At 64.0% G+C, this 26,822-nt stretch overlaps 1 protein-coding gene across 4 annotated transcripts; it reads right to left on the bottom strand.

The window, feature by feature from the left end:
• Nucleotides 1-1,110: 1,110 nt before the first annotated feature.
• On the bottom strand, nt 1,111-25,866 carry FLNA (filamin A). 4 transcript variants are annotated; one of them, XM_059384969.1, is made up of 49 exons: nt 25,764-25,855; nt 23,163-23,293; nt 22,455-22,942; nt 19,232-19,480; nt 19,054-19,151; nt 18,798-18,945; nt 18,179-18,297; nt 18,028-18,105; nt 17,774-17,936; nt 17,480-17,680; nt 16,844-16,981; nt 16,635-16,758; nt 16,407-16,543; nt 16,129-16,322; nt 15,913-16,026; nt 15,670-15,813; nt 14,890-15,013; nt 14,646-14,806; nt 14,467-14,557; nt 14,206-14,375; nt 13,827-13,944; nt 13,467-13,729; nt 12,656-13,253; nt 12,388-12,561; nt 12,136-12,298; nt 11,897-12,057; nt 11,637-11,807; nt 11,196-11,319; nt 10,950-11,106; nt 10,115-10,304; nt 9,936-9,959; nt 7,460-7,707; nt 7,267-7,362; nt 6,985-7,087; nt 6,758-6,898; nt 6,530-6,658; nt 6,161-6,334; nt 5,903-6,064; nt 5,606-5,809; nt 5,376-5,528; nt 5,125-5,247; nt 4,766-5,032; nt 4,491-4,628; nt 4,217-4,332; nt 3,554-3,686; nt 2,667-2,843; nt 2,269-2,487; nt 1,977-2,180; nt 1,111-1,630 (listed from the first exon to the last, which is right to left on the bottom strand). In XM_059384969.1, exons 3-49 carry the CDS (start codon nt 22,825-22,827, stop codon nt 1,443-1,445), a joined length of 7,944 nt encoding a protein of 2,647 aa, XP_059240952.1. In that variant the 5' UTR covers nt 22,828-22,942; nt 23,163-23,293; nt 25,764-25,855; the 3' UTR covers nt 1,111-1,442. The 4 variants fall into 4 exon arrangements, with proteins under 4 accessions (XP_059240952.1, XP_059240955.1, XP_059240953.1 ...); XM_059384972.1 differs by having other exon boundaries at nt 12,656-13,007; XM_059384970.1 differs by lacking the exon at nt 23,163-23,293 and having other exon boundaries at nt 25,764-25,866.
• Nucleotides 25,867-26,822: the final 956 nt, after the last annotated feature.

The following is a 26,822-nucleotide window of genomic DNA, read 5'->3' as shown; positions in this document are numbered from 1 at the left end:
GGGTAGCAGACCAGACCCAGGTTCAGGAGCAGTGTGGACCCAGTGGCACTTTAGTGGAGATCACCAATTGCCCTTGCTGTGTTGTTTGTCCCTGTATTTGGGGCACGGGCACCTGTCGCTTGGGTAGGTGGCCACAGCCTGGTTTTCTTTTTCCCTTCCTGGGCTCATGTTCTTCTTTCACTGGGCGGTGGTGTAAGTGTTGCTCTAGGCCCTGCGTTCATGATGGCTCAGAAGTTGTTTCCACATAGGGGGATGGCCAGCAATCCTGGAGTTGCCCCGTTAGGGGAGGCTTTGGAAGGCCTAGGTTTGGGTGGGTTTTAAGTCTCCCTGCATGTTGGGGGCAAGGCTGCCTGTAGGAGGAAGTGGGGGGAGGGGTTGGCTATGAGGGGCCACCCTGGGGCTATCAAAGCTTAGAGGGGTGTAGAACCAGGACTTGGCCAGAGTAGTGGATGTTGTGTTTGAGAGTGGGAGATTGTTGGGTGGGATGTGGGAAGGGTTAGGGCTAGGGCTAGGGCTCAGATCACCCCCCTGGGCTGAAGAGGTCATCTCAGGGAAGCAGGGCATGGCCTTCTGGGTGGGAGGCGGCTGGGGTTCGAGCAGGGCGAACTTCCCTGTAGGCAGCAGCTTGAAAAGGGCCGCCTGTACACGGAGAGGCCTCGAGATGCTTTGGGGCAGAGGTCCTCATGACCTTCCCTTACACTGGGGGATGGTGACACATTTAAGAAGCCCAGGAAATGGCCAGGGACTGCTGGGATTTCAAGGCCCATTCATTGGCCTTCCTGTCCGGCGCTTCGCCTTCCGTAGTCCAGTCACAGCCCGGCTTTCCCTTAGGATGATATCCGTTCCTGGTGTGACCTAGGAAGCGCGCACCGGTGTCAAGCCCTGTGCTGCTGTGCTACACATCTCACCCCTTCCATTGGTCTGAACCTAGGAAGGCGAACAAGACTTAAGTGCCAGTGGGCCTCCAAGAGTTGGGGGGGGGGGTGCCGTGTGCATGGTAGGGGAAAGCAGGAGCCCCTGTGTGCCAGGCCTGGAGCTCCATCAGCTTGTGGCTTATGCCCACATTTGATCCATCCTGCAGGCACCCTTGCAAGAAAGCTAGAGCCATCCTGAGGAGAATGGAAGCAGAACTTTATTCTTCTTGGCTAGGGAGGAGAACTAGCGGGGGGTCATGCATAGTACCCCCATCCCTCACCCTCCCAGAACCAAAGAAGCTAGGCAGAGCCACCAAAGGGCTACCTCTGCTCGCCTCTCTCCTTTGCCCAAGTGGAGGCAAGTGAGTGCAATGCAGGGGTGGGGTGGCTGCAGTGATGGGGCGGCCAGGCCGGCCGGGGCTCTGGGGCCGAGGAGACTGGGGGCGGGGGGGGGGGGGGCTGCTCAGGTGGGGGGCATGGGTGCGGGACACGTCTCGTCCTGGGTCTGCCGGCCAGTACAGGCAGAGCTCAGGGGACCAGGACACGGTAGGGGCTGCCTGGGACGTGCTCGTCACCCCACTTGACCACCAGCGTGTACTCTCCCTTGTCCTTGAGCAGGTAAGACACGCTGTAGAGCCGGCTGCCCACGTGCTTCACCAGGATCTCCTCGCAGGGTGTCCGGGGGCCGTGCACCCCTACCAGCAGCATGTTGTTGCCTGGCGGGGAAGGGGCCTCTGTTCCCAGGCTCAAGTCTCCTCCCTTCAGTGGAGACCGCGCTGACCCCTCTTTCTGTCTTGGTGCCCTCCCGCTGCCACCCCCATCCGCTGAGAGGGGAGAGCCCTTCCTAGCGTTGCCGGCAGCCCCGCTCCCCTCCCAGCAGAGGCAACTCCCGCTTCTCCCAAGCCACTTTCCTGAGGGGTAGAGAAGATGGCAGAGAGGCCCAGATGGGAGGCACCCCTACCCCACCTAACCCCTTCTTCCCATGTTCCTGAACCCCAGTCATCCAGTCTTCTCTCTGGCCTGCTCCTCTGGATGGGCGGGGGCGGGGGCGGGGGCACCCACCTGCTTTGCTGCAGTCTACTGTGAAGCTGCTCTTTTGGCCCACGTAGGCCTTGCTCAGCCCCAGGCCCTTGGCCAGCACCTTGCTGGCATCCGTGGACCCTGCCCCCGGGGCCCCATGCTGGGGGGCCCCGGCAGCCTTGGTCAGGGAGTCCACGAACACCGATGATGTCTCGTGCAGGCTGTGGTTGCTGACGAGCCGGGGACCTGCAGGGCATAGCCCGTTAGGGCACGGACAGGTGGCCAGAGGGCCAGGCTTTGGGATGGGGAACCAGAAGTCTGGTGCAAGGCTCACCTGTGACTTTGGCCTTGAAGGGGCTGCCCCCAATGTGGTAGGGGCCACCGTACTTGATGGAGATGAGGTAGCTGCCAGGTGCCATGGGCGTATAGGTGACACGGTAGCCCTCAGGGCACTCCTGGCAATCCATCTTCACCTTGGAGGGCCCGTCGATGGTTACCGACAGGGCACCTGCTCCAGCATTGCTCGTGTTCACGATAAACTCAGCTGGGCTCCCTGGGGGCAGGGGAGGTCAGGAAGAGCTGGCCTGCACTGCTTCCCCAGTCCCCGACTCTCACGCCCATCCCTCCGGCATAGCTATGTCACCTCTGCACACCGCCTGCTGTCAATGAGAACCTGGTGGAGGGGCCCTGGCGGCGGGGTCCACACCCTGGAAGCCACATTCACTGACCTACCTGTGACACCACCTTCCAGGCCGGCTCCATAGGCGGACACCAGGCCCGGGTCCCCTCCATGCCCAGGTTCCCCAACGCGGATCTTGAAAGGGCTTCCAGGAATGTGGGTGCCGTTGAACTTGACGTCGATCAGGTAGACACCATTCTCCCGTGGGATAAAGCGCACGGCATACTTATCTGAGGAACAGAGGAGCACGCTGTGGGCCTGAGGTCCCTCCTCCAAAACCAAGCAAGTGGCCACCTGTGAGGAGGTCCCCTTGCCCCACCAGTCCAGCTGGACCACACCGAGCAACCACAGCCCGCATCCCAGAACTCCTGAAGCCGCAAGCAGCCCAGCGCTGGTGCTCACTTGGATGGAAAGCTCCAAGCCAAACACCTGGCTCTCTGCTTCCCTGAAAAGGTTACCATGAAGGCCATAGTCCTTACACGTGGACAGGGGCACATACGCGACAGGAACCTGAGGTCCCATGGCTGTGGAGGGGCAGGACCAGCTGTGAGGCTAGTGAAATGGGCTGAACCAGCTCTTCTCACCTCTAGGCTGCCTCAGACCTATATGGCAAGTGCCAGGCCCTGGCTAAGGAGTGGGCCAGCCCCGTGGCTAGACTTGAGGTCTCTCCCCGAGGAGACAGCATCACACCGCCCGCTGCAGGCTTTCTCCTTCCTAGCCGCTGTGGCCTCTGAGCCAGACACAAACCCCCGGCAAGGGCTTGGGTCACGAGTGGGGGAAGGGTCGCCTGGCTGAGGGAGCCTCGGGGTTCGGGCCCTGCTTCCAGATCTGTACCGTCCTTCTGTACTCTCAGTCTGCTTCCAGCCGGCTGGGCAGGCCCACTGCTCCCAGCAGGGCCAGGGAAGATGGGTGGGTGGCCCGGGCGGGGACAGGGCCTCACCTTGGTCGATCTCTGTGACATAGCACTCCTCCAGGGCTCCCGAGGGGCTGTGCACCTTAGCATCGATCGCCCCCTTGGCCCCGTTCAGGCTGACTGCAAAAGAGGCTGGCTGGTTGACCTTTAGCCCTGACTCCTGGAAGCACAGCAGATGTGGTTAGACAGGGTGGCTGGGCACGGGAGAGCAGGGCCCCAGCAGCAGGAAGGCCCCTGGGGTTCCACTTACCCATCTGGCGTCCAATCTGGTTTAAAGAGGGAGAGCCACTGATTCTTGGGGGCCGGCAAGCTACACACACATGCACCCGCCCCCAGATCCACACTCTGCAGCCATACACCCAGACAGCAGCAACGGAGGGCAGCCCCTCCCCGTGGGCAGCCCTCAGCCCTGGCAGGCTATCCCTCTTTAAACCTCAGCCCTGGTGCTCAACGGGCACAGGCTTCTGTTCAAAGCCTTTAGACCTGAGACACGAGAAAAACTCCACACAGCGGGCAGGGGTGCTTCCTGCCAACCCCAAGCATGGGCTGCACCCGGCCAGAGCAGAGGCCCGGCGCCCCGAGCTGGGCTGGGCGGGTCACTTGACACAGGGCCAAGGCCGGCTCTGTGCGGCGGCTCTGGTCTGGCCGGGCCCAGGAGCCCCAGGCAGGCGGTTTCTCTCAGTGCCTCACCTGAAGACTAGAAACAGTAAGGCGACGGGCATCGCCAGACGGAGAAGCCACAGGTACTACGAAGGGGCTGTCAGGGATGTGCTCCTCGTTGAACTTGACCGAGACCTCGTAGTCACCTGGGCAGGGAGAGAGCACAGAGGGCATGCTGGAAGGCCCCTGTCTGTCCCACAGATGGACTGGGTGACCCTGGGACCTCAGGGTGGAGGGTGGGAGCAAGCCAGAGCAGCCCACACCCAGGGGCTACCGCCCCCAACCGCAGCCAAGCTCTCAGTACCTGGCTCCTGGACCACGTAAGCCACACCACAGGAGCCGTCCTTGCGGTCCTCAAAGGAGATCTCGGCCTTGCTGGGGCCCTCAACAGCGATGGCCAGGCCCCCAGCACCAGCTTCCCTGGTCCAGATGCTAAATTCAGCTGTGGGAAAACAGGGTGTCCTCAGAGAGGTCCTCAGTCCCCTCTAAGCCCCACTGATGGCAACCTGGCTGCTACTTCCTCACGCCCCCTCCATCCCCCAGGCTGAAGAGCAAAAGGCCCTCAAGGCGCAGGGCTACCTGGCATGCCGGCTTCAGCCCTTTCCAGGCCAGGGCCTCCAGCACGAACTTTGTGGGCTCCCCCTTCCCCCAGTGGCCCCACGGTGAACTGGAAGGGGCTCCCGGGCACGTGCTGGCCCTTGTACTTGACGCTGACCGTGTGCACGCCCATCTCGGCGGGCACGAAGCGGATGCAGTAGGTATGGTTCTCCCCTTCCACAATCTCGGCCTCGTGGCTCTTGCCTGATGGACTGGTGACCTGTGCAGTCATGTCCTGGATGCTAATTTCTGCAGGGAGGGGGACAGCCTGGTGAGCAGGGGTCCTGGGCCCCACCCCCTCTGCTTGGGACCACCTGGGCCTGGCTCCCTACAGGTCCTACCAGGGATCTTCAGGCTGAGGTCGCAGTGACTGCCCACGTTGGCCACTGAAGGGGCTCGTCTCCGGCGTGTGATGCTCTCCTTCACCCGGCCCTCTCCCGTTACCTTTACGGAAAAGGGGCTGCCTGCAGGAAGAGAGCACAGCTCGCGTGTCACAGGTTACATCTCTGCGGGAAGGCTCTGGTGTGCGGCATGGGCCGGGGTGGGGCACGGAGGCTCAGTCACGGGGGCTGTGCGTGGGTGCCGCACTCACCAGGCACATGCTGGTCAGCGAACTTGATGTTGATGATGTAGTTGCCAGGCTCTGTGGGGCAGTATGTGACCCTGCATGTGCTGTCCTCTAGGTCCTCTGTGTTGATGTCCACCTTGCTAGGGCCCTCAATGGACAAGCTCAGCCCGCCGTAGCCTGTGGAAGGCATGCCGCTGAGCCGGGGGGGCCAAGCCCCGGGCTCCTGCCCCAGCTGGTGAGCCGCCACCACCTACCGGCATCACGGGTGTCGATGATGAACTCTGCAGGCTCAAAGGTGCGGCCTTCATGGAGGCCCTCGCCTGAGACCCGCACGCGGCTGGCATCCCCGATCTCTGACTGGCTGATCACCACGGGGATGGGGCTGCTCGCCACATGCTGGCCGTTTTTCTTCACGTGCACCAGGTGCTCCCCTGTCTCCTTGGGCACGAACGAGATCCCTGGGCGCAGGGCGGGGCTGTCAGCTGGGGAAGGGCAGGCCCTCCCCTCACAGCCTCCCTCCACTCCAGAAGACCCGCCCCTCCACCTCTTACCAACGTGGCCGTTGCGCAGTCGCTTCAGCAGGCAGGGCTCCTCCCGGCCGGATGGGGGCACCACCGTGGCGGTCAGCAGGCTGAGGTCCGTCTCCGAGATGTTGATGGGGATGTCAGCAGCAGAGCCCACCTTCAGGTGGGACATGCGCATCGAGTCGTCACCTGCCAGGGGACAGTCACTGTCATGCCCAGGTGCGAGGGAGACTGTGCCCACCTTGCCACCTGCCCACCTTTGTCCCTGCTCCCAGGGTCACCCACCTGTGACCCTGGCGGTGAAGGGGCTGCCTGGGATGTGCTGTTCATTGTACTTGACCAGGATGCTGTAATCGCCTGGCAGCACAGGCAGGTAGGAGACGCTGCAGGTCCCATCTTGGTTGTCTGTGCAGCTGATTTCTGCTTTGGATGGGCCCTCAATGGCCAGGGACAAGCCCCCTAGAGAGAGTCGTGGGTGAAGATGAGAACGGCGCGGACCGCTGGGAGAGAAGAGCCCCAGCAGGCCGGCAGGGGCCAGGCAGCAGGGTGGGGAGCCCCAACTCGCAGAGCATCCCCCTTGTGCCCAGCTCGCCACTAGATGAGGGTGGGGGTCCCTCCACACACAGGCAGGTTAAGAGCAGAGCTGCTGCTCACCCTCTCCCGCGTCCTTGGTGTTCACGGTGAAGACGGCAGGCTTGTTCACCACTCCGTGCGTGAGGCCAGGCCCGTAGGCCGTGACGTGGCCACAGTTGACGTAATCCACATAGAACTGCAGGGGGCTTCCTGAGGCAGGAAAAGGGGCCATGGGGAATGGGGTCTAGGCGTCACCTCTCCAGGCCCCCCGTCCCCTCGCGAGGCGGGGCCAGCGGGCCAGAGGCACACCTGGGATGTGCATGTCATCGTAGCGGATGTCCATCTCGTGCAAGCCAGCTTCGCTGGGCGCGTAGCGAACAGTCACGGTGCCATCCTTGTTGTCGGTGATGGCTGGCTGTGCCACCTTGCCCGAGGGCATCCTCACCTCCCCTGCGGGGTGGTGCGGCCAGGGTCAGGGCTCCTGCTGGCAAAGCCTGGCCCCTGTGACTCCCAAGCTCCCTCCTGCTCCCACTCACCTGTGATCTCGCCTTTCTTGATGGTGAAGGGGATGACAAGGTCGAAGGGCCTCAGGCTGGTGACGTCCAACCCATTGACACCCATCAGGGGTCTCTCCGGGGCCTACAGTGGAGACAGAGGGCCCAAGTGAGGGATCGCAGGAGGAGAGGAAGTCCCCAGGGAAGGATCTGGGGGTCCCTCCTTAGGCACGGCAGGATGGGGCCTCACAGGACACCCCGTTGGCCAGCCCCCAAGCGTCCCCTCAGGCCAGGAGAGCCTGAATGAGGCAGATGAGGCCGTACCCAGGTCTGCTGGCCTCCCTGGGCATACGTGTATGGTGGGGCCAGTTGCTGAGCCCGAAGTGGGGGTTGCACCGTGGGCTGGTCCCCGGCTAGAGCCTGTGGAGTAACATAAGAGGGAGAGAGTGGTGTCACAGAGGGCAAGGACAGGGCCAGCTCCATCGGAACAGACCCCTCAACCCTGGCCCCTCCTGACCGTCACTTGGAAAGGACTGTTGGGCACGTGCTCGCCACCAAAGCGCACGCAGATGACGTATTTGCCCGGCTGGGGAGCTGTGTAGAAGATGTCAAAGGTGCCGTCCTCGTTCTCGACCACGTCCACGTCCGCCTCCGAGCCGTCGGGTGTGCACACGGTGCAGGTCACCTTGCCTTTGCCTGCCGCCTTGGCGTCAACCGTGATCACCGTCTCCTCCCCAATCTGGATGGTGGGGCCAATGCCAGCACCTGGTGGGGCAGGGCGGGTCCCCAAAGGGGGGGCCAGCGTGTGAGCACGGCACCAGAGCTGTTCCCATCGGCCTGCCACCCGCCCGGGCCTCTCATTGCCACCAAGCGCAGCCGCCCCGGCCCCGCCCCCACCCCCCCAAAGCTGGGACGGTGAGTGGTTTCTCAGAAGGCAGGAAAAGGTTCCCCAGAGCCGCCTCAAGCCAGGGAGTCCTGTCTTGGGGATAGCCCTATGTGGGAAAGGCCCGATGGGTGGCACACAGGTGTCTGGGAGAAAGGAAGGGGCCCAGAGGCCCGAGAGGCCACCCCTGCCGTCAGGACACGAGCGTTTGCCGCCACCTCCCCCACCAACTCAGCCTTGACCAGTGCCGTGGACCAACACCAGCGCCCTGGCTCGGTCCGCGGCCGCCTCCTTCCCTGCAGCCCGGCCCTGGGCCCCAGCGCGGTGTGCGGGTGCTGCGGTGCGGCAGGGTCCTGCGGCAGCGTGGAGGTGGGGGCGTGACACTGGCCTCCCGCCCCCCAGGCCTGAAGGTGAAGTGGAGTTTCCTGACGACTGAGAACACGCGCTCGACCGACCGCAGGCTGGAGGGGAGGGGCGGAGGGGCGGCCGGGCGCCGGGCAGGCGGGGAGCCGGGCGCCGGGCAGGCGGGGAGCCGGGAGCCGGGAGCCGGGAGCGGGGAGAAGCGGGGGTGAGCGCCCAAGCAGCACGGCACAGCAGGCAGCGGCAGCACCCAGGGGAGACGGGGACGGGAGGCCCAAGCCACAGCCACCACTGCTAGCAGCCTCAAGGGCCCCAGAGTGCCCGAGGAAAGGGGAGGGACAGTGACGTTATGGTCTGAGCTCTGCCGTGAAGGCTCAGGGGGCTGTGGCTGCAAGGCCTGGCGGTGAGGGGCGCTTCCTATGGGGAAGCAGCGGAGAGCACCAGGCCTGCTCGAGGGCCTTTGGAGGGGCACCCCTGCCCAAGGGCTCCTGCCGTGCTGGGCTCTCTCCAGCTCCAGACTGGGCCACCTGCTGCCCACCCTGCCACCCACCCCACTCTCAGCTGGCGATCTGGCCCGCCACCCAGCTCACGGCTTGGGCCTTGCCTTCCCGGTCCGTCCAGCTGCTCCCCCTGCCCGCGCGGTCCATCGGCAGGTCTCGGCCTCCCGGACCTCACACTACGCTAACCAAGTTGGCTGTCCGCTTAAGCCACATCACCACCAGCCTGGCCCAAGCCATCGCTATGACCAATCCGAAGGTGACTTCAGCTCCCCTGCCGGGCTCTCTGCCTCCATTCTGCACACACTGGCCACATAAACTGCGACCACTCTTCTGGCCGAGTCTTGGCCCTGCTCCCCTGCCCTAGGCACGCATGCCTGTCTTTGGAGATCCTGGAGCCTGTCCTTCCGAGCCACTGGACCCCTGTCCCGAGATCCTCATCACCCTCTAAATCTCGTCCTGGCCACCTCACCCAAGCTCCAGGGTAACTGTCACCCCTTACTGGTGTCCCTGGCATCCCTGGCTAGGGCTAGAGCTCCCCTCCCAGGCCCAAGCAGGAGAGCCTTCATGCCTGGTTGGGCACTATGCGAATAACGTCACTGCTGAGGGTGCGGGGTAGAGGGCAGGAGGCAGGGAGGGCGGGCAGGCCGCCGAGTGCACTTTGGGGCTCTGAGGCTGGGCTGGGCCCTGCCATGCTACCCGCCCAAGCAGGCGACGCCGCTGCTACTGCACTACCAGCCCGCCCCGCCCACTCATGCAGTCTGTACCTCCCCCCACCGGGGACACGGAGGCCCCCGGGAGATGGGGCTGGAAGTCTGTGGATCTTGCCAGGGCTGGGGACTCCCACTGCTAAGGGGAGACCCCTTGTCCCCTCAGCCCACGCAGGAGCCCTTGCCACGGAAGGACGAAGTGAGAAGAAGGCAGGGCCTGCTGCCCGCCCCCGGGGCTTCCCCAGGGAGCCAAGATCCCCAGACCCCAGAGGCCCCCGGTGGGGTGCTTCTCAGGACGCACCTCACCCCAAAGCTCTCAGCTGCAACCCGACATCTCGGATGGGGAAACAGAGGCCCAGCGAGAGGGAGGGCCGGAGCACTCATGCTCCGCTCTGGAGGCCGCCCTGGGCACTAACCCTCCAGCCCCCCCGTCCCTGCCGAGAGCTGCAGCTGGAACTGCCCCGGGAGCCAGCCCGGGAGAGGAAAAGGAAGCTGCCCTCTGGGCAGGAGGGGCATCGGGAATGGCCCCAGCAAGCAGCTTACCTAGCCCGTGACCTCCGATTGACACTGAGGTGAGAGGGCAGAGAGCAAGGAGAAAGGTCAGGTGAGTCACTCAAGGGGGCGGCCCCCACTCCCACACGCCGCCCCAAGCAGCGAGCCCTGGCACACAGGCACACCCAAGCCCCGTGCTGAGCGCCGCGGCCGCCAGCGGGCTGGCTCACCTGTCACGGTGCACTTGCTGGCGTCCCCGGTGGGCACGGCCCGGACGCGGTATGGGGAGAAGGGGATCTCGTCGCCGCCATACTTGATCAGGATGGTGTAGCGGCCCGTCACGTCGGGCACATAGGCCACGGTGTACGTGCCGTCATGGTTGTCTTGGATGTGCGTCTTCTTGGGCTTGCCCTCGGGGTCCTGCGTGGTGGAGTGCAGGGGGAGGGGTGGTCAGCTTGAGGGCAACCAGGCCCCGGGGCGCCTCAGATCCACTCGGAGGAGCAGAAACCAAGGGGCAGCCTCCGAGTCCTTTGACGGCCATGGCTCAACAGGGCTGCCCGCACCCGGAGTTGTCCGTCCTTTACTCAGCCACGGCCGGGATCCAGAAGGCAAGTCCCAAATCCCAGATGCACCCCTGCGAGACAGGTGGGAGCCGGGGAGCCTGGGGCCCACCCTGCTGTATGGCCATGACCGCCTCTTGGCTCCCGCCCTCTGACCCAGGGGCCTGCTCAAGCACTAGCAGGAGCTCCCCTGGAAGATCTCGAGGTTCTAGCCTTATACCTGACCCGTGAGAAGAACACTACTGGTGGGCCAGATGAGGCACCCAAGGCTTGGGTCACGTGCACGGAGTGGCCTGTGCCCACCACCACCACCCTAGAGGCAGGGGATCTGGCCTCACTGGCCCAGCTCCCAAGGGAGACCACAGCCCCGGACTGGTCCGCTCATCCCGGTCGCGTGCCCTGTGCTGTGCACTGCACTGGCCTAGGTCCCTCCCGTCCCCTGCCTTCTCTGTGGCCAAAGCTGCAAGCTGGCCGAGCCAGGTGGCCGCCCAGGCAGCCAGCTCACCGTGATCTGGACAGCTAGCAGGCCCTCTCCCGCGTCCTTCGCATCAATGGTGAACTCCACAGGCAGGCTGGCGGGCACACCAGTAGTATTGAGCCCAGGGCCACTGGCCTTCACCTTGCTGGCATCATGCGTAGGCAGCACTTTGACCTTGAAGGGGCTGTTGGGCCAGGGTGTTACGTGAATGGTCAGGATAAATCGGTGCTCGGCCCGGGCCCCTTCCCACAGGCAGCAAGCCCCGCCTCTCACCTGCGGGGAACCTCTTCCTCCCCGTACAGCACCGAGATGCTGTAGGGCCCCTCCCGGCTGGGCACGTAGTTTACGGTCTGGGTGCCATCAGCATTGTCCACGACGTCCACAGGCTCCACCAGGCCTGGTCCCAGTCCCAGAGAGAGACTCAGCCAGTTTCCTGGGACCCCTGGCCGCACCACACTGGACCACCGAAGCTTTGGCTGGACGGGCCCTCTGCTCCCACCCCAGGCCTCGACCTTGCTTTGCCCTCACCTGCCCTTCCCAGGGAATGGTCCTGAGCTGCTATGACACTAGATACTAGTCTGGGGGCCACCTTGGAACCTTGCCCCCCCTCCCTCCTGCCACATCTGCTCAGTGGCCGAGTCCTGTTTCCTGGTGGTCCTCTGTCCCTGGGCACTGGCTCCATGGCCACCCACTCCCGGTCACTCAAATGCTCACCTTTGGGCCCCTGCACCTTGACTTGCAGCGGGGCCACACCAGCCTTGCTTGTGTCTACCTGGAAGGACTGAGGGAGGTTGGCGCGGACCATGCCAGGGCTCAGGCCAGGCCCAGAGCACTTGACCTTGGATGCATCTGTCACGTCATGCACAGGGACCTTGAAAGGACTGCCTGTGGAGCGGAGAAGGGTGACCGCTGTGTGCGAGAGCCAGGGGCCGGCACACGGTCCCAAGCCAGCCCTAGCTACCCCGCCTCCTCACCTGGTACTTGGTGGCCCCCGTAGGTGACGTTAAGGCTGTAGGTGCCCGCCTCGTATGGGACGTATTCGACCGAACAGCTGCCGTCCTTGTTATCCATGCAGGACATCTTGGCCTCCGAGGGGCCCTCCACAGCCAGGCCCAGGCCCCCAGTGCCGGCTCCCCTAGTCCAGATGGACAGCCCGTTATCTCCTGCGACTGCAAGGCCCATCACAGCCCCTGCCTCCCAGGCGCCCGCTCACCTCGTCTCTACGGTAAACTTGTTGGGCTTGTTGGTGGTCCCGCTCTGGATCCCTGGCCCGTGGACACGCACTCGGGAAGGGTCACAGCCCTCGGTCACAGGCACCTGGAATGGGCTGCTGGGCACAGGGCTGCCGTCATAGGTCACGTCCACAGAGTGGAGTCCTAGAGGAGGGCGGGCCAGGTCAGGGGCAGCCGAGGCTGCCCCGTCTCTCAAGCCCCGTGCCCTGGGAGCCCAGAGCCCCAGTGCCTACCATCCTCATATGGCGTGTACTCCACTAGGTATGTGCCATCACCGCGGTCCCGCACGTAGGTCTCAGTCAGGCTGCCCGAGGGGTTGGCCACGCGAGCCTTAACGTGTGGCCCTCCGGTCTGGGTCAGAGCCCGGGCGTCCACGCTGAACTCCGTAGTGGCCTCTCGGAAGACACCTGCAGGGGCAGGCACGGCGGGGAGGCATGGGGCTCCAGCGGCCCTAGCGGCACTGGGGTCCCTCTGCCCCCATGCCCCATGGTGAGGCTTCACCTTGGCCCTCGACCCCAGGCCCATAGCACTGGATGCCTGCGGTATCCACGGCGGGCTCCACCTGTAGCTTGCTGGGGAAGTTGGGCACAGGCTGGCCGCCGTACTTGATGGTGACGGTGTAGGCCCCAGGGCAGAGTGGAATGTAGGTGATGGTGTGTGTGCCATCGCCGTGGTCCTGGATGTGCACCTCGGCTGGCAGCCCCGCCTCTGAGCGGATCTCGATGGTCAGCTCCGCACTGCCTGCACTCGAGCAGTCTACGTGGAACTGGCCCGCCTCCCCAGCCGTGGCTCGCTCCAGTCCGGGGCCCGAGCACTTGACTTTGGATGCATCGAAGCAGGGAACCACGTGGGCCTTGAACGGAGAGCCGGGGATGTGGGTATCGGCGAAGAGGATGTTGATGTTGTAGTCCCCGGGTTCGGTGGGCATGTAGGACACGGAGCACGTGCCATCTCCATTGTCTAGGCACTCGAGCTGGGCCTCACAGGGGCCCTCCACAGTCAGGCCCAGGCCACCCACGCCGGCACCCTTGGTGTCGATGGTGAAGCGGGCAGGGGAACCTGCACTGCCCCCCTGCAGCCCGGGCCCAAACGCCTTCACCTACGGCAAGAGGGGCGGGTCAGGAGCCCAACCTGCGTCCCCTCCCTGACCCCCGGCCCAACCGCCCATCTCCCTTCTCGTGTTCTGGCTACCCTCTCCCATCAGCTAGGAGCCCGGCTGGGCCCATGCAGGGCCATGGGTCATGAGGACAGAAATGAGAAACAGGGAGGGTGAGCTTGGAAAAGAGGAGGTGGCCCCCCACTACCCAGTTACCTTGCTTGGTTTGGTGGGGGGCAGGGCTTCCAGAGGAAAGGGGCTGCCGGGCACAGGCACACCGTCGTAAGTCACCTCGACCTCATAGGGCCCCTCCTCTCGGGGTACAAAGCGCACCACACTGTTGTCAGCACCCAGGCCCGGCTCCACCTTGCAGGGCACTGCTGTGCCCGAGGGGCCCGTGATCTTGGACGCCACTTTGCCTTGGCCACCAGCACCCTTCGATTTGACTGTGAACTCCTGGTCCTTGCCGACGTCCACTTCTGTTGAGATGACAGAACGAGGGAGAGAACTATGACATCCAGCCAAGGCAGCCCCTGGGGCAGCCTCAGTGACTGTGACGGAGTCCTGGCTACTTACTCTCTCCCAGGCCAGACACCTTGATCTTGCTGAGGTCTAGGCTTGGAGACACCCCCACTGAAAAGGGGCTCTTGGGAATGGGATCCCCTCCGTAAGTGACATTGATGCCCACTGGACCCTGGAAAGGGCACAGAAAGGCACAGCCATGAGTTAAGACCTTGGTCTCCCTGGCCCATATCTTCCCCACTTAGGCACAGAGGATGAAGGGTGAGAGAAACACGGGCTTCGCTCCCCTGCCCCCAGCCTTCCATTCCATGCTGGCTCTGTCCCAGATGGGAATCAAGAGTAGGTGGGAAGCCCTCCAGAGCAGCCCACCCAGCCCAGCACTCGAGGAAGCCCACGCTCTTGGTAGCCGTAGCTGAGGAGTGCGTGGAAGTACCTGCTGCACGGGAGTGTACTTGACCGTATAGGTGTTGTCATGGTGGTCGATGATGTCCACATCACGCACTGCGTCCCCCTTGGCCAGCCCTGAGAACTGGACGTCCAGCTTGCCTTTGCCAGCAGCTTTGGCATTGACCGTGAAGTGGGTGGGTTTGCCAAGCTCAACACCTGAGGCAACACGGTGGCCATGTAAGGGGACCTCACCCCTTGCCTCCTCGTGGCCCCCCGACTACCCCAACCGGGTGCTGCCCATGCTCACCAGTGCGACTGAGGCCAGGGCCCTCGGCCTTCACCTTGCTGGCATCATGGGAGGGCTCCACTTTGACCCGGATGGGACTGGTGGGTGTGGCCTGCAGGGGGGGTGGGAGGAGTGTGGGTCAGGGCACAGCCGAGCCCCGAGGTGCAGCACTGTTAGGGGCTGGGGGCCGCAGCACCCACCTGGTCAGCAAAGAGGACCATGATGGTGTAGCTCCCGGCTCCGCGGGGCGTGTACTTCACTGTGAAGGTGTCATTGTCATTACGGATAATGTCAAAGTCAATGTCGGCCTCAGTGGGGCCCACCACACCAGGGGCGCACTTGATGCCGATGCTCACATCACCTGCGGTGGGGGGTGGGAGCAGAGGCTGGCATCACACTCGGACTGCTCACCTGCTTGCCCTCCCACTCCGGGCAGGGCCTTACCCTGGCCAGCCTCGGTGCAATCCACGGTGAAGTAAGTTGGCTCATGAGCCTTGAGCCCAGTCTTGGCCACTCCCGGGCCATATACCTTGACCTTGTTTGGGTGGCTCCCGGCTCCCACATTTACCTACAGGGCACAGTGGCAAGTGCGAGGGCATGAGGAGCCTGAAGAGGCTTTTCTCCTCACGGCCAACAAGCACACAAAACGGTAAGCAGTTTGGTGGTTCCTCAAGTGATTACACAGAATGTGACCGTCGGGCACAGCTGCTCTACGCCGACGTACAGACGTGTTGGGACAGGGGCGCTCGCACACCCCCACAAACGCGTGTCCTCGAACGTTCACAGGGCGTCATTCACAGCAAAACACCCACGCAGTCCACCCACACTGTAGTATTATCATTCCAGCCACAAGCGGCAGGAAGTTCTGCCTCGAGCTGCAGCCTGGGTGACCCACGATGACAGTGACCAGCTACAAAAGGCCACCTATGGATGCATGCGTCCACAGCAACCGCCCCGGACAGGCAAACCCGCACAGCCAGCGCGCAGATCAGTGCTTGCTTCGGGCTTGGGGATGGCGCGTTGGAGGGCAGAGGACTTTCTTGCTCAGATGATGCAAATGTCCTAACTTTCCGCTGTGATCATCGCTGTCTACCTCCCAATGTTCTCAAAAGCACCAAGCCGTACATTTGACATGGGGGAGCTGTATGGTGTGAATTCTGGCCATCAGAGCTGGGCCAGGCACAAAGCAGGCAGCCAAGGGAGACGGGCTATAGGGATGCTCACCCGGAAGGGGCTGTTGGGGATGCTGACGCCGCCCCAGGACACCATGGCCGTGTGCTTCACGGGCTTCCTGGGCACGTAAGAGCAGCTGTAAGTGCCATTGCCGTTGTCCTTGACTGTTGCCTCCACGGGGCATCCCTCATTGTCCTGGAAAGCAGGTAGGAATGGGCAGCCCGCCGGTTGGCACCCAGGCCTGGGCACCCGCCCACCCCACCTCACCACTCCCAACACAGATGGGCACCCCACCTGGACTTGGACCCGGAGCGCGCCCTTCCCACCATGCTTAGCGTCCACCGTGAACTCGGCCAGCTTGTTGACAGCCACACCCGTCTTCTCCAGTCCAGGCCCGCGTGCCTTCACCTGATGAGAGACACCGCCCGATCTCAGGGGACCAAGTGCAGGCCCCCAAAGACCCAGAGCAGCAGGAACACACCGTTGGGGATACCAGCCCATGCCTTTTACCCTGTCTGGGTGGAAGTCCTGGGGTGCCTCACGGATGTCCGCCATGAAGGGGCTGAGGCGGATGTCTTCACTATTGCATAGGACGTGCACAGCGTACTCGCCAGCCTCCTGGGGCCAGTAGCGCACATCACAGGAACCGTCACCCTTGTCGTCACATTCAATCTTGGCCTGTGATGGGCCCTCCACCGAGAAGCCTGACAACAGCCACCAGTCCCATCAGCGCCCCAGAGCCTCAGTGCTGTGGCCTCGTTACCCTCTGTCCCCAGCCTCCAACTCACCCAAGGTGCCGACGTCGTCCCCAATGGCCTCCACCACGAAGTCTGCTGACTTGCCAACGACGCCACCTTCTAGCCCGGGGCCCCAGGCTCGCACCTTCTGATTGCCACACTCCGTGCCCACCTTCACCTCAAAGGGACTGTGAAAAGAGCCACACACAGGAGTGCTAAGGGCCCAGCACGGGGAGAAGACTGCTGCCTGGGCTCTGAGGGCTCTGCCCAGGGCCTCACCTGCGCCCGATGTTCTGGCCACCCCACGTGATGGTGACAGTGTACGTGCCGGGGACCATAGGGTAATACTCGAAGCCATAGACACCGTCCCCCAGGTCCTTCTGCTTCACACGCTCCTCGCCCTCTGCCCAAGACAAGGGAGGGCCTCAGACTTGCCCAGCAGCCGTCCCAGGGCCACTGCCACCTGTCCCAGCTGCAGCCCAACTTACTGGGACCCTTCACAGTGACCTTCAGCTCCCCACTGCCAGCACCCTTCGTGTACACCTTGAAGTCCGCCGTCTCTTTCACCCGCACCCCCTTGGGCTGGAGACCACGGCCAACAGCACGGCAGGCACCTGGGTTACAGGCTGTGGGGACAGGGCCAGCTAAGTCATCGGGAGCTGGCCCTGGGTGACCCCACCCTTTCCTCCCACAGGGCTGGGCCATCAGAATCAGGGCATCCCTCCGAACGTGGTCCCCCCAGGACAGTGAAGAACTGTGACCCCAGTATCTGTAGGCCAGGCCTCCTCCCAGCCACTCCACGCCAGCTGTGGGCCCCCTGCCCAGCCCGTCCCCTCCCAGAGGAAGACAGATCCAAGTACCGTGGCCCCTGTGGGCAGAGCAGAGAGCAGCAGAGTTCTAAACAGCTGGAGCGGGCTCTTCCGAAGGTGAGAGCGTGGAGAAGAGAGACGGAGGAGGGCGAGAGAAGAGGAGGAAGGGCCCGAGCAGGGGACGAGAGAGAGCCCAGACAGTGGAAGCACAGAGGCCCAGGCCAGGGGCGGGAGCGCGGCGCCCCCTAGCTGCCCCCTCCCGAGGGAGGCCCAGTCTACAGCGCCCCCGCCTGGGGGCAGCTGGGACCGGCCTACCTTGGCCGACAGTGACAGTGTAGGGGCTGCGAGGGATGGGCACGCCAGCGAAGGTGACGTGCACCGTGTGGACCCCCTCCATGGTGGGCTGGTAGCTGCAGCGGTACATGCTGTCACCCCGGGCCTCCAGCTGAGGCTCCACAGCGCCTTTCTGTCCCGTAGGGTCCTGGATCACGACCTCCACCTCCCCCGTGCCGGCTCCTGCCACAAGGGACCGCAGCTCAGCTCCCTACCTGGTCCTGGCCCCTCCGCGCTCTCCTCCCGGACGGGCCAGCCCAGCAACGGCCTCCTCACCTGCCGTGAAGATCTCAAAGTAGGTGGTCTTGTTGGCGATGTTGCCACTGGGCTCCAGGCCAGGGCCCTGGGCGGTCACTTTGCTCGCATCACCCTGGGACTTGTCCACGTACACCTCGAAGGGACTCTTGGCGATATGCTGGCCAGCAAAGAGCACGGTGACCTGTCCCCAGGAGGAGCAGACGGTGAGGGCAGGGTCAGGGCTTTCCAACCACCGCCTCCCCTGGCAGCCTCCCCCTGGGCTGAGGGCTTACCTTGTGAGTCCCAGTCACCTCGGGGACGTACCACACAGAGAAGGTACGGTTCTTGTCATTATTGGCCGTCACCTTTGCCTGTGGCAGGAAGGAGCACATGAGTCCCTGCCCCGAGCAGAGGCCCCGCCCCATGCTGCCACCCTAACCCTACCTCTTCCTGGTGGCCTGCTGGGTCTTCCACGTATACCAGCACCTCCCCCTGGCCGGCGCTTCTGGTCTCCACAGTGAACTCTGCACGCTTCTTCACCATGTTGCCCGTGGGCTCGATGCCTGCCAGGCAGGCGCTGGCAGCTCGGAGTCGGCTCGCAGGGCCGTCTCCTCGCCCCGGCGCACCGCCCCCCCTCAGGCCAGCGCTCCTCCCTGCCGTCACCCCATCGGGAGTGCTCTGAACTGGGTGATCTGATTCTGAGTGAACCCTGGCCCAGCACGCACAGCCTAGTCTTATGCCCAGCTGCATTCTTGCTGTGGGACAGGCCTAGGTCTGTTTTTTGGAACTCTTGCTTGGGTCTGCCACGGCCCTAGCTCCCATTCCACACCCTGGCTGGGTTTTGTTGATAGTCCCGTGGCTGGGTCGTCCCTCCCTGACTTCACTCCACCTTGCGCTCGGCACTTCTAGCCCAGTGGCCAGTTTTGGCCAGTCCAGACCCATTGGCTGGACGCTGACGGGGCATCTGATAACCTGGCCCCCGCGTGACCGAAGAGCTCCCAAGACCTCCAAGTCCCGCAGGGGTGAGGTCAGCTCCCAGGGCATCCCCGGCCCGATGGCTCACCTGGCCCGTAGGCTCGGGCTTTCTTGGGGTTCAGTTTGGGCCGCAGGGGGGCTCCTGGCTTCAGCTTGGCCTTGGGGAACTGGGACAGGTAGGTCATGACAGAGTGCTCGTCCACATTGGGATCCACGATTTCCTCGGGTGTGATCACCTATCAAAGACGGCAGACAAGAGCCACATGACCTCCAAGCCATGCGACACCGGTCTCCACGGGCACCACAGTGCCCCAGAGGGCTCCAGGCAGCTTGGCAGGGGCTACCTGAGGGATGCCCAGCCAGTCATCAGCCTGCTGCATAGCCTCCCTTGCGTTGTTCACAGGCTTGCTGGCGTCCCACGAGTCCCAGTCAGGACACAGGCCTGCGGCACAAGGAAGGCTGTGAGATGGGGGGAGGCACCCACGGGCCCCCCTAGCAGGCGGTCTCCCCCTCCCCCCTCACCTGGGGCACAGCTATCCACAAGGGCGCCCAGGGCCCTGCCGCTCTGCCAGTCCCGGCTGAAGTTGGTGATGGGCAGCTGTGGCAGCTTATTCTGAATCCAGCCCAGGAGCCGCTGCTTCGGCGTCTGCTTCTTGGCTTCCTCGTCCTCCTCCTCATCCCACATGGGCATAGAGATGGAGTAGTGCAGGATCAGGGTCCAGATGAGGCCCAAGATCAGCTTCAGGTTCCCGTCCACGATAGCCTTGCTGTCTGTGAGGAGAACGAATGGCAGCGCTGAGCGGGCAGGGAGCCGGCCGCGGGCATCCCCACTCGCCCAAACGCACAGGCTGTCGGGCCACTCGCAGGTGGCACAGAGCGTGGCAGCAGGAGGTCCCCAGAGAGGAGGGAGAGGCTCCCCGAGGGGGTGGCCTGGGAGTCCTGCCCAATCTGCTCAGGGTCTCTGGGGGGAGCAAAGGAGATGAAGGAGACTTCTGGGGAGGGGGGGAGACCCCCCCACTGACATGTGGTGACAGCGGTGTTGCTGGAGGCCCTTGGGACAGGGGGGCCTGGAGGAAGGACCAACAACAGACCCAGGCTGCAGACAGGGCCCGGGGAGGCCTCTGGAGGATCCCCCTTCCCCTAAGGTGCTTCGCAGCGGCCCATCTCCAGAGAAGCAGGCAGGAGCAGCAGCGTGAACCTGGAACCTTGCAAGTGCAGAGAGGAGACCCCCGACCTGACCCCGGTGGGGCCGGGGGGGGGGGGCATGGGGCCGTGGAAGAGGAAGGCTGCCCTCGGGGCAGTTGGGAAAGAAAACTGTTGCCTCAGGCTTTGGTGGGTGGGTAGAGGGCCACAGCAGGCAGGGGAAGTAGAGGCGTTGGGCAAGGACCCTTCCAGTGGAGGATGTGAGCCCCACCCCCACTTCCTCAGTTCGCCTCCACCTCCCACAGACCCTAACCCAGAGTAAGCCTGGGGAGGGCAGGGCTGAGGACAAAGGAACCCACGGCTGGGCCCCATGACACCCAGGGTTATGGTCAGGGCACATTCCAGGGACCCCCTGGCCCAGCCCCAGGAGGAGAAAGGCAGAACTGATGAGCCTGGGTGGGGTACTCAGGGCCCCAGCTTGGGTGGCAGCTGGGGTGGCAGAAGCCATGGGTGGGGTCCGAGTCCTGCTGCCTCAGCAGAGCTCGCCGGCCACCGCCTGCCCTCCTCACCACCTAGCGGGGCACTGGGCCTCAGGCGGGTGGCGGCCAAGCTCACCACAGGGGAAGTGGTTAGGGCGGGCACCTAGCCCCCTGTCACCATGGCAACCTCTCCAGGCTCTGGGCCCCACCCAAGGCACTTCTGGGTCTCAGCTTCCTAAGGGTGGGGCCCTGAAAGGGGGAGGGCTTTCCGAGGGACACGAGTCCTGCACCCCCAAAAAAATCAAGAGAAAACACTTGTCTGATGAGTCAGCTTGAGGGTGGAAGGATGGGGACGGACACCACCGAAAGGGTCAGTGGTGGGCAGCCTCCGAACCCGGCAGGCAGGACCTCGAGCACCGGCTGCGCTGCTCACAGCAGCCTCCCTGCTCCCAGACTGAGGTCGGTCCCGGGTTTGGCACTACTGCCTCTACTGCCTCAAGTATGGCCCCAAAGAGTAGGCGGGGCTGGTGGAGAAGGGGCTTCAGGCTAGGGGTGACTGGAAGTTTCAGAGAAGACCAAGAGCACAGGACCAGCCAGAGCTTCCTAGTAGCGCCCCCCATCCCGTCCAGACTCCTGAGGGAACGTGGGACACAGAAGGCCAAGCGCATCAGCTTTAGTGGGTTGGGCTGGGCCCTCCCCCTGGTCCATAGGAGGCCAACCTAAACCCTCCTCATCCCCCTCACAAAAGAGGGAGGGCAGACAACTGGGGCCCAGGGTTGGGAGACAGCATGGCCCCGCCCCATCCCACCCCGTTTCCCCCGCCCCGGGGCTAGCCTGCCCCCTCCCTCCCCTAATCACTGCTGCTTTCCAACATTTTTTTGCCTTATATGGCAAAGCTCTGGGAACTAGGCCTGCTCCAGCCAGCTCACTAGAGGAGAAGAAGGGAGGAGGGAGGAGGAGACCCCCCCCAGACAGCTGGGGTGTGGCCTGCCTCCCCACATCCGGTTGCCCCCCCACCCAAGACTCAGAGATGACTCAGCTTGGCTAGACTGAGGCTGGGACTGAGGGGTGGGCCTCAGCCCCGACTGGCATTCCAGAGAAAGAGGTGGGGCCCTGGAGACCTGCCCGCTGAGTGGCTGGGGGCACCTGAATCCTGTGTCCCTCAGACTCTCTGGCTCAACAAGGCTCAAGACCTTAAGGACAACTGGAAGAACGGTAAAGAAAAGAAAGCTCTCCTCCTTCTGCCCTGGAGTCACCAGTTCTGGTGCAAGTCCCTGAATGGCCCCCACCCTGAGAAGACCCCAGGATGTCAGAAGGTCCAGTCAATGCAGCCTCACCAGCCCAGTGACACGACCCTGGGTTGGCCACGAGCCCAATGCATGCTGGAGTACCTCCCAAGAAGCTCGTGTGCTCTAGATGCGGAAAAGCAAGTCCTAAGTGGAAGCAAGAGTTTGGCCCAAGCTCAATGGTGACTTGGTGTTTGAGTGGACTACAAACCAGTTCCCTTCAGCGCCCTTTTGCTAGCTGTGGTCCTCTCTGGCCCCAAGTTTCCCGAGGGGAGATCTAAACTGGGGGGTTGGAGCCATCTGCAATGTTAGGACTCATCTCCCAGGGCCAAAAAAAGCCAAGCGCCCTAGACAATGGGACTCACAAGCTCCAACACCATGTGTGAGAACCACAGGAGCGCCTGAAGGTTAGAGGGCCCTTCCCAGACTGCTGAAGAGAGTGGGGGCTGGAGAGCTCGGGACTCCCCCTCCTCAGGGATGGGGCACCGGGCGCAGGGCCAAAGCCCTACGGCCAGTGCCCGCCTTCCGCAGGCCCTCTCCCACCGCGGGTGCAGTGGCGGGGGCGCGGCCTGCGGAGGATGTGAGCTCAGCCTGGGCGCGGGCCAGCCGGGGTACGGCGGGCGGGGGCGCGTAGCGGTCTGCACGCCCGACCAGCCTGCCAGCGCGCCTTTGTTCTCGAGGCCTGTGTGTTGGAGCCCGGGGGCCCCGGGGGGCAGCGCCGGGGCTGGGGGGGGGGGCTAGCTAGGAGGGGTTGGCCCAGGAGAGAAAGGAGGACGCGTGGAGCCCCCGCCCTCAACCTCGACCTTCCCGTGCCACGGGAGCGACCCGTGCCCTCACCGATGGACACAAGCTTGATGCTCTCGCGGTCCAGGAATTCGAGCGCCACGGACACGTTCTCGAGCTGCATCTGGCGGAAGGTGGGCCTCTGGTTGTGCTTGCGGTGCATCTTCTTCTGGCTGAGCACCTCCAGCAGCGCGATGAGCCGCAGCCCATCGCTCAGGTCTGTCTGCAGATTGGCGATGCGCTTGCTCACGCACTTCAGGTGCTCGTTGCACCAGCGCGTGAACGTATTCTGTTGGATCTTCTTCCACGGTGCGTCCTCTGCCAGGTCCTTCTCGGTGGCTGGCATCTCGGCGTCTCGCGTGTCAGCACCGCTGCCCGGAGCCGCGCCTGCCGCGCTCTGGCCCGCCCGGGAGTGGGAGCTACTCATTTTGAGGCGCGAGGAGCTGAGGGGCGGTGCTGAAGCCTAGGCGAGGGGACGGCCCCTTAATTAAAGTTGCAGGCACCTCCGCACGCAGAGGGTGAGGCAGACAGCGGAGATTGTGCTGCGGAGAGAACGAGCCCTTTAAATGCGGGCGGGGGGGGGGGGGGGGGGGCGGGGGGGGGGGGCCCCGTGGGCGGGGGGGGGGGGGGGGCTGCGGGCCGCACCCGCCCCGCCCCGCCCCGCCCGTCGGAATGCCTCCTCCGGCCCCCAGTCCTGGCAGTTCGGACCCAACCCCGACACTCCGGGCTGGGTGGTTGGACCCTGAATGGGTTAAGGCGCACCCTAGTCCCCGTGGCCTTGCACCGCCACTGCAGGAAACGCTGCAGCAAGAAAAGGCTTAGCCGCGTCTGGCGTTGGACCACTTGGCCTCCGGCACGCACGCCATACAAGGGACTTTCCTCCTCCTAGGCCCCTGTGGAGGAGTGCGGGGTGTTGTTCCTGGTCACGTGGGCTCCGCCCAGTGCCCGCAGCCCCCGCCCCCTCCCCGCCCCGGACTCACGCGCCTGGGCTTCCCCCGGCCGCACCCTGGGCGGCCGACCCGGACACAGCCCGAAAGGGCCCGGTCCCAAGAGCGGGCTCGTGGAGAGGCGTGGGTCCCAGGCCAGGCGCCGCTGCGAGCGCTTTGCGCGCGTGCCCCACGCCGGGGAAGCGGCCGCCTCAGACCCTGGTGCCAGGCCTGCCTTCCCGCTCGACGCGGCCCTGGCCTGCGCACCTGCGCCTGGCCGGTCCCCACCACCTCCCTCCCTCCTCTCTCCGTCCCGTCCCGGAGGAAATGGGGCACTGGGCCAGAAGGCCGCCGGCTCTCCAGGAGCAAGCGGCCTTGCAAGGGACTGCGCGTGCCAGTAGGCACTGGCCCAGGGCCGAGGGAGGCGTGCAGATGGCGAGTGTACGCCTCACCCACCGTGCCATCCACCTGGGACGCTGGGGGTTTCCTCTCCGGTTGGAATGGGAGTGGGCCCCCAATGGCCCCAGGAGGAAGCCTGGCAGGGGGCGGGGGACAGGAGGAGCCTTCCAGACCCAGAGGGCCGGCCCAGGAGGTCCAGTAAGGCTCAGCAGGCCCTGAGTACTTGGGTCTCGGTGGGCTTCAGGACCCGTGGCACTGCAGAGGGGGCCCCCAAGGACAGGGGTCCGGGTACCGGTGTGGGTGAGCCATGGGAAGCTGTAAGGGCAACGGCAAAGCTATTCACTCAAAATCAGCTCTGGTAAATAACTCTGGAGACGGTGAGGAGGGTGCTGTGGAGAGACAGACCAGCAAAGGCACGGAGAGGCAAGAGGCCTGTTGGGGACGCTCACTGCCACCCTCTTCAGTCAAGAGAAGTCAGCCTACCAGGGGTTCATCCCAAGTGGACTCATTCCTCCCAGTCCTATGTACCCGCCCCCCAGCAGGGTGTTCCCTTCTTCATGCCTTTCGAGGAAGGCATGACTCTCCTCCTTCTACTTGCTCGTTAGATCGAATGTCAGATTAGTAGTAAGTCATCGGATAGAGAGCAGTGGGAGAGGAGGCACTGGTCAGCCAACGCGTCATGCCCAAATATGGCTTACTCTGCAGTGGGCCTGGGTGTCCGCATCACCCTGCCCTCCAGCTTACTGTCACCCCATTGCTTTTTCCACACTTGAAAAGTTCCCAAGGACAGAATTACGGTAAGAACTGATTTTCTTTTCACTAAGTGCCATCGACTGGGTCATCTGTGTTCACTCCATAATCTTCAAAGACCAGGGAAACTGAGTCAGAGTAACCGATCAGTAGTCAGCCCCAGCAGAAAAGGGGACAGAAGCTGGTTATCCTGGCTTCCAGTGCTAGGCTTTCCCTATTTGGGGGAGACAAGGTAAGTGGGTGTAGAGGATTTTTGTCCCCAGGAAACATAGTATCGCCACCAGATGGCGCCCCATCCCAAAGCCCCCAGATCGGGCAGTCCTTGGAAACCAAAATCCAGCTCTTTCATATTTTCCCTTATTTGGAGTAGATTCTTTTCTTGGATGTTAGACACACCCCGCCCCCCAGCCCACCCCGGGGCCCTCAGACCCCAGGCCAGGCCCTCCTACAGGGGCGCTTCGGCTGGTGAAGAAAGCTGCAGAATGGCACGGTGGGTGAGAAGAGACCTGGTCTGGAAGGGCAAGACCAGGAGCAGCAGGCGGGGACAGTCATTTCCTGAGCTCCCACCTTGACCATGTGGCTTGGAGCACATGCAGATGGACCTGCCAGTGGACTTCACCTACTTTTCCGGGACCCAGCTGGCAAGGGAATCTGGGGATGTTGCTGCTCACATCCTGGCTGGTGGTGAACATCCAGCTGGGAGCCAACCTGGGACAGGGCCCAGCCAGGGAATCTGGCCCATAGGAGGAGCCCCTGCCTTCGGTGCCTGGCCACACCCCTGTCCCAGCCCCCACGGAGCGCGGCAGCGCCTGAACCAGCTCCCCTGTGCCCAAGGCAGCTGGTGCCAGCGAGGAAGCCACTGTTGCCTTCCCAGGGGCCATACTGGCTGTGGATTGTCCTCCCTCCAGGTGGCCACTCACTCTCAGCCCACACAATGACCTGCTGTCGGGGGCCCTTCTTCCCCAGACAATACTGCAGTGGCTAGCTCACTAAGTGGCACCCACTTAGCCTATGTCCTGCCAAACACTCAAGACACCGTCTCTCTGAGGGATCCCTATGGCCGAGGGTTCCCACAACCCTGGGCATAGATACACCTTCCCGGGTGTTCCCTAGTTTTAGGGGAGGCAGCCCCTGGGTACCGCATCCCAAGCTCATGGAATCCCAGCGGCGCCTGGCCTGGGCGCGGTTACGCGCCGGCGCCTGCGTTCTTGGCGCCTCTCCGCCCTCCTTCGTCACCCCGGTTCCCGGTCCGCAAGCTGCCTGTGACCGTCTCGCGCGGAGGCCTCACCTGCTGTCCCTGCGGGCGGCCCACGACTGCGGGGGTGGCGCCGGATTCGCCTCGGCGCCCGCGCCCGGCGCCTCGGGGTTCCGCTGGCGTCCGCTGAGCGCCGCGCGCCTCCACGCGAATGGGCCGCCGCTGCCCGCCTTCTTTTTGGCCGCACCCCCGCCCCGCGCCCGCCCCGCTCCCGCCCCGCGCCCGCCCCGCGCCCGGCCCGGCGAGAAAGCCTTAATTGGTAAAATCGCCCTGGAGCCGGCGGGGGTGGGGGGGGGGGCGCGCCGTGAGCTCAAGCGCCTGGGCCGCCTGGCGACGCCGCCAACCCCCACCCCCGATGAGCTCAGCGCCCGGCGAGGTCTGCCTGGGGGTGGGGGTGCTCGCCTCAAGATCCCGCAGGGTCCACGGGGCCCACATCTCAGCTGAGCGGGAAGGGCCAGTCCCTCCGGGGAGCCGCCCCTCCCCCACCCCGTCGCGGGGCCCCAGCGAGTGCCCCAAGCCTGAGCTGGCTGGGCAAGTTGGGTTCTGCCCTCTGGGAGGGCGGGGGGCGGCCAGCGGGCCGGTGCAGGCGTTCACTGAGCTTCTCCCACCCGCAAGGCCACAGTGGGGCAGGGACCCGAGCCCGGTGAAGAGCCAGCATCCAGGCTACCGCCGATTTGGCCTCCGCTGGGTGCGGAACTCTCAGGAGCACCACCGGGTGCAGGCACGAAGTCTGGGAGTGCGCAGAGGGGTGCCGCCGAGAAGAGCCGAGGACTGGTGCACTGGGTGGGCATGGTCACGCCCTGGCACTGCCAGGCTCCCTCTTCCTCTTCTCCAGGCCTGTTTCATGGTGGCTTCAGATTCAGCTCAAATGTCATTTCCTTGGGGAAGGTCACAGAAAGCAGTGCCATGGTAACATTTTGCCCACAACCCCCAATGAAATACATTTTCTTTCCTGAGCCCGTAGGGTGTCCTTGCCACTGGGAGAACGCTGGTGCAGGCACGCATAGATCCACACAAATAGCAGAAAGAAACATTTTACAAAATGCAACTTTTGGGGCGCCTGGGTGGCTCAGTGGGTTAAGCCGCTGCCTT

Source organism: Mustela nigripes, chromosome X, assembly GCF_022355385.1.
Source record: "Mustela nigripes isolate SB6536 chromosome X, MUSNIG.SB6536, whole genome shotgun sequence".
Lineage (NCBI taxonomy): Eukaryota > Metazoa > Chordata > Mammalia > Carnivora > Mustelidae > Mustela > Mustela nigripes.
This window is presented reverse-complemented; position numbering and strand designations above follow the sequence as displayed.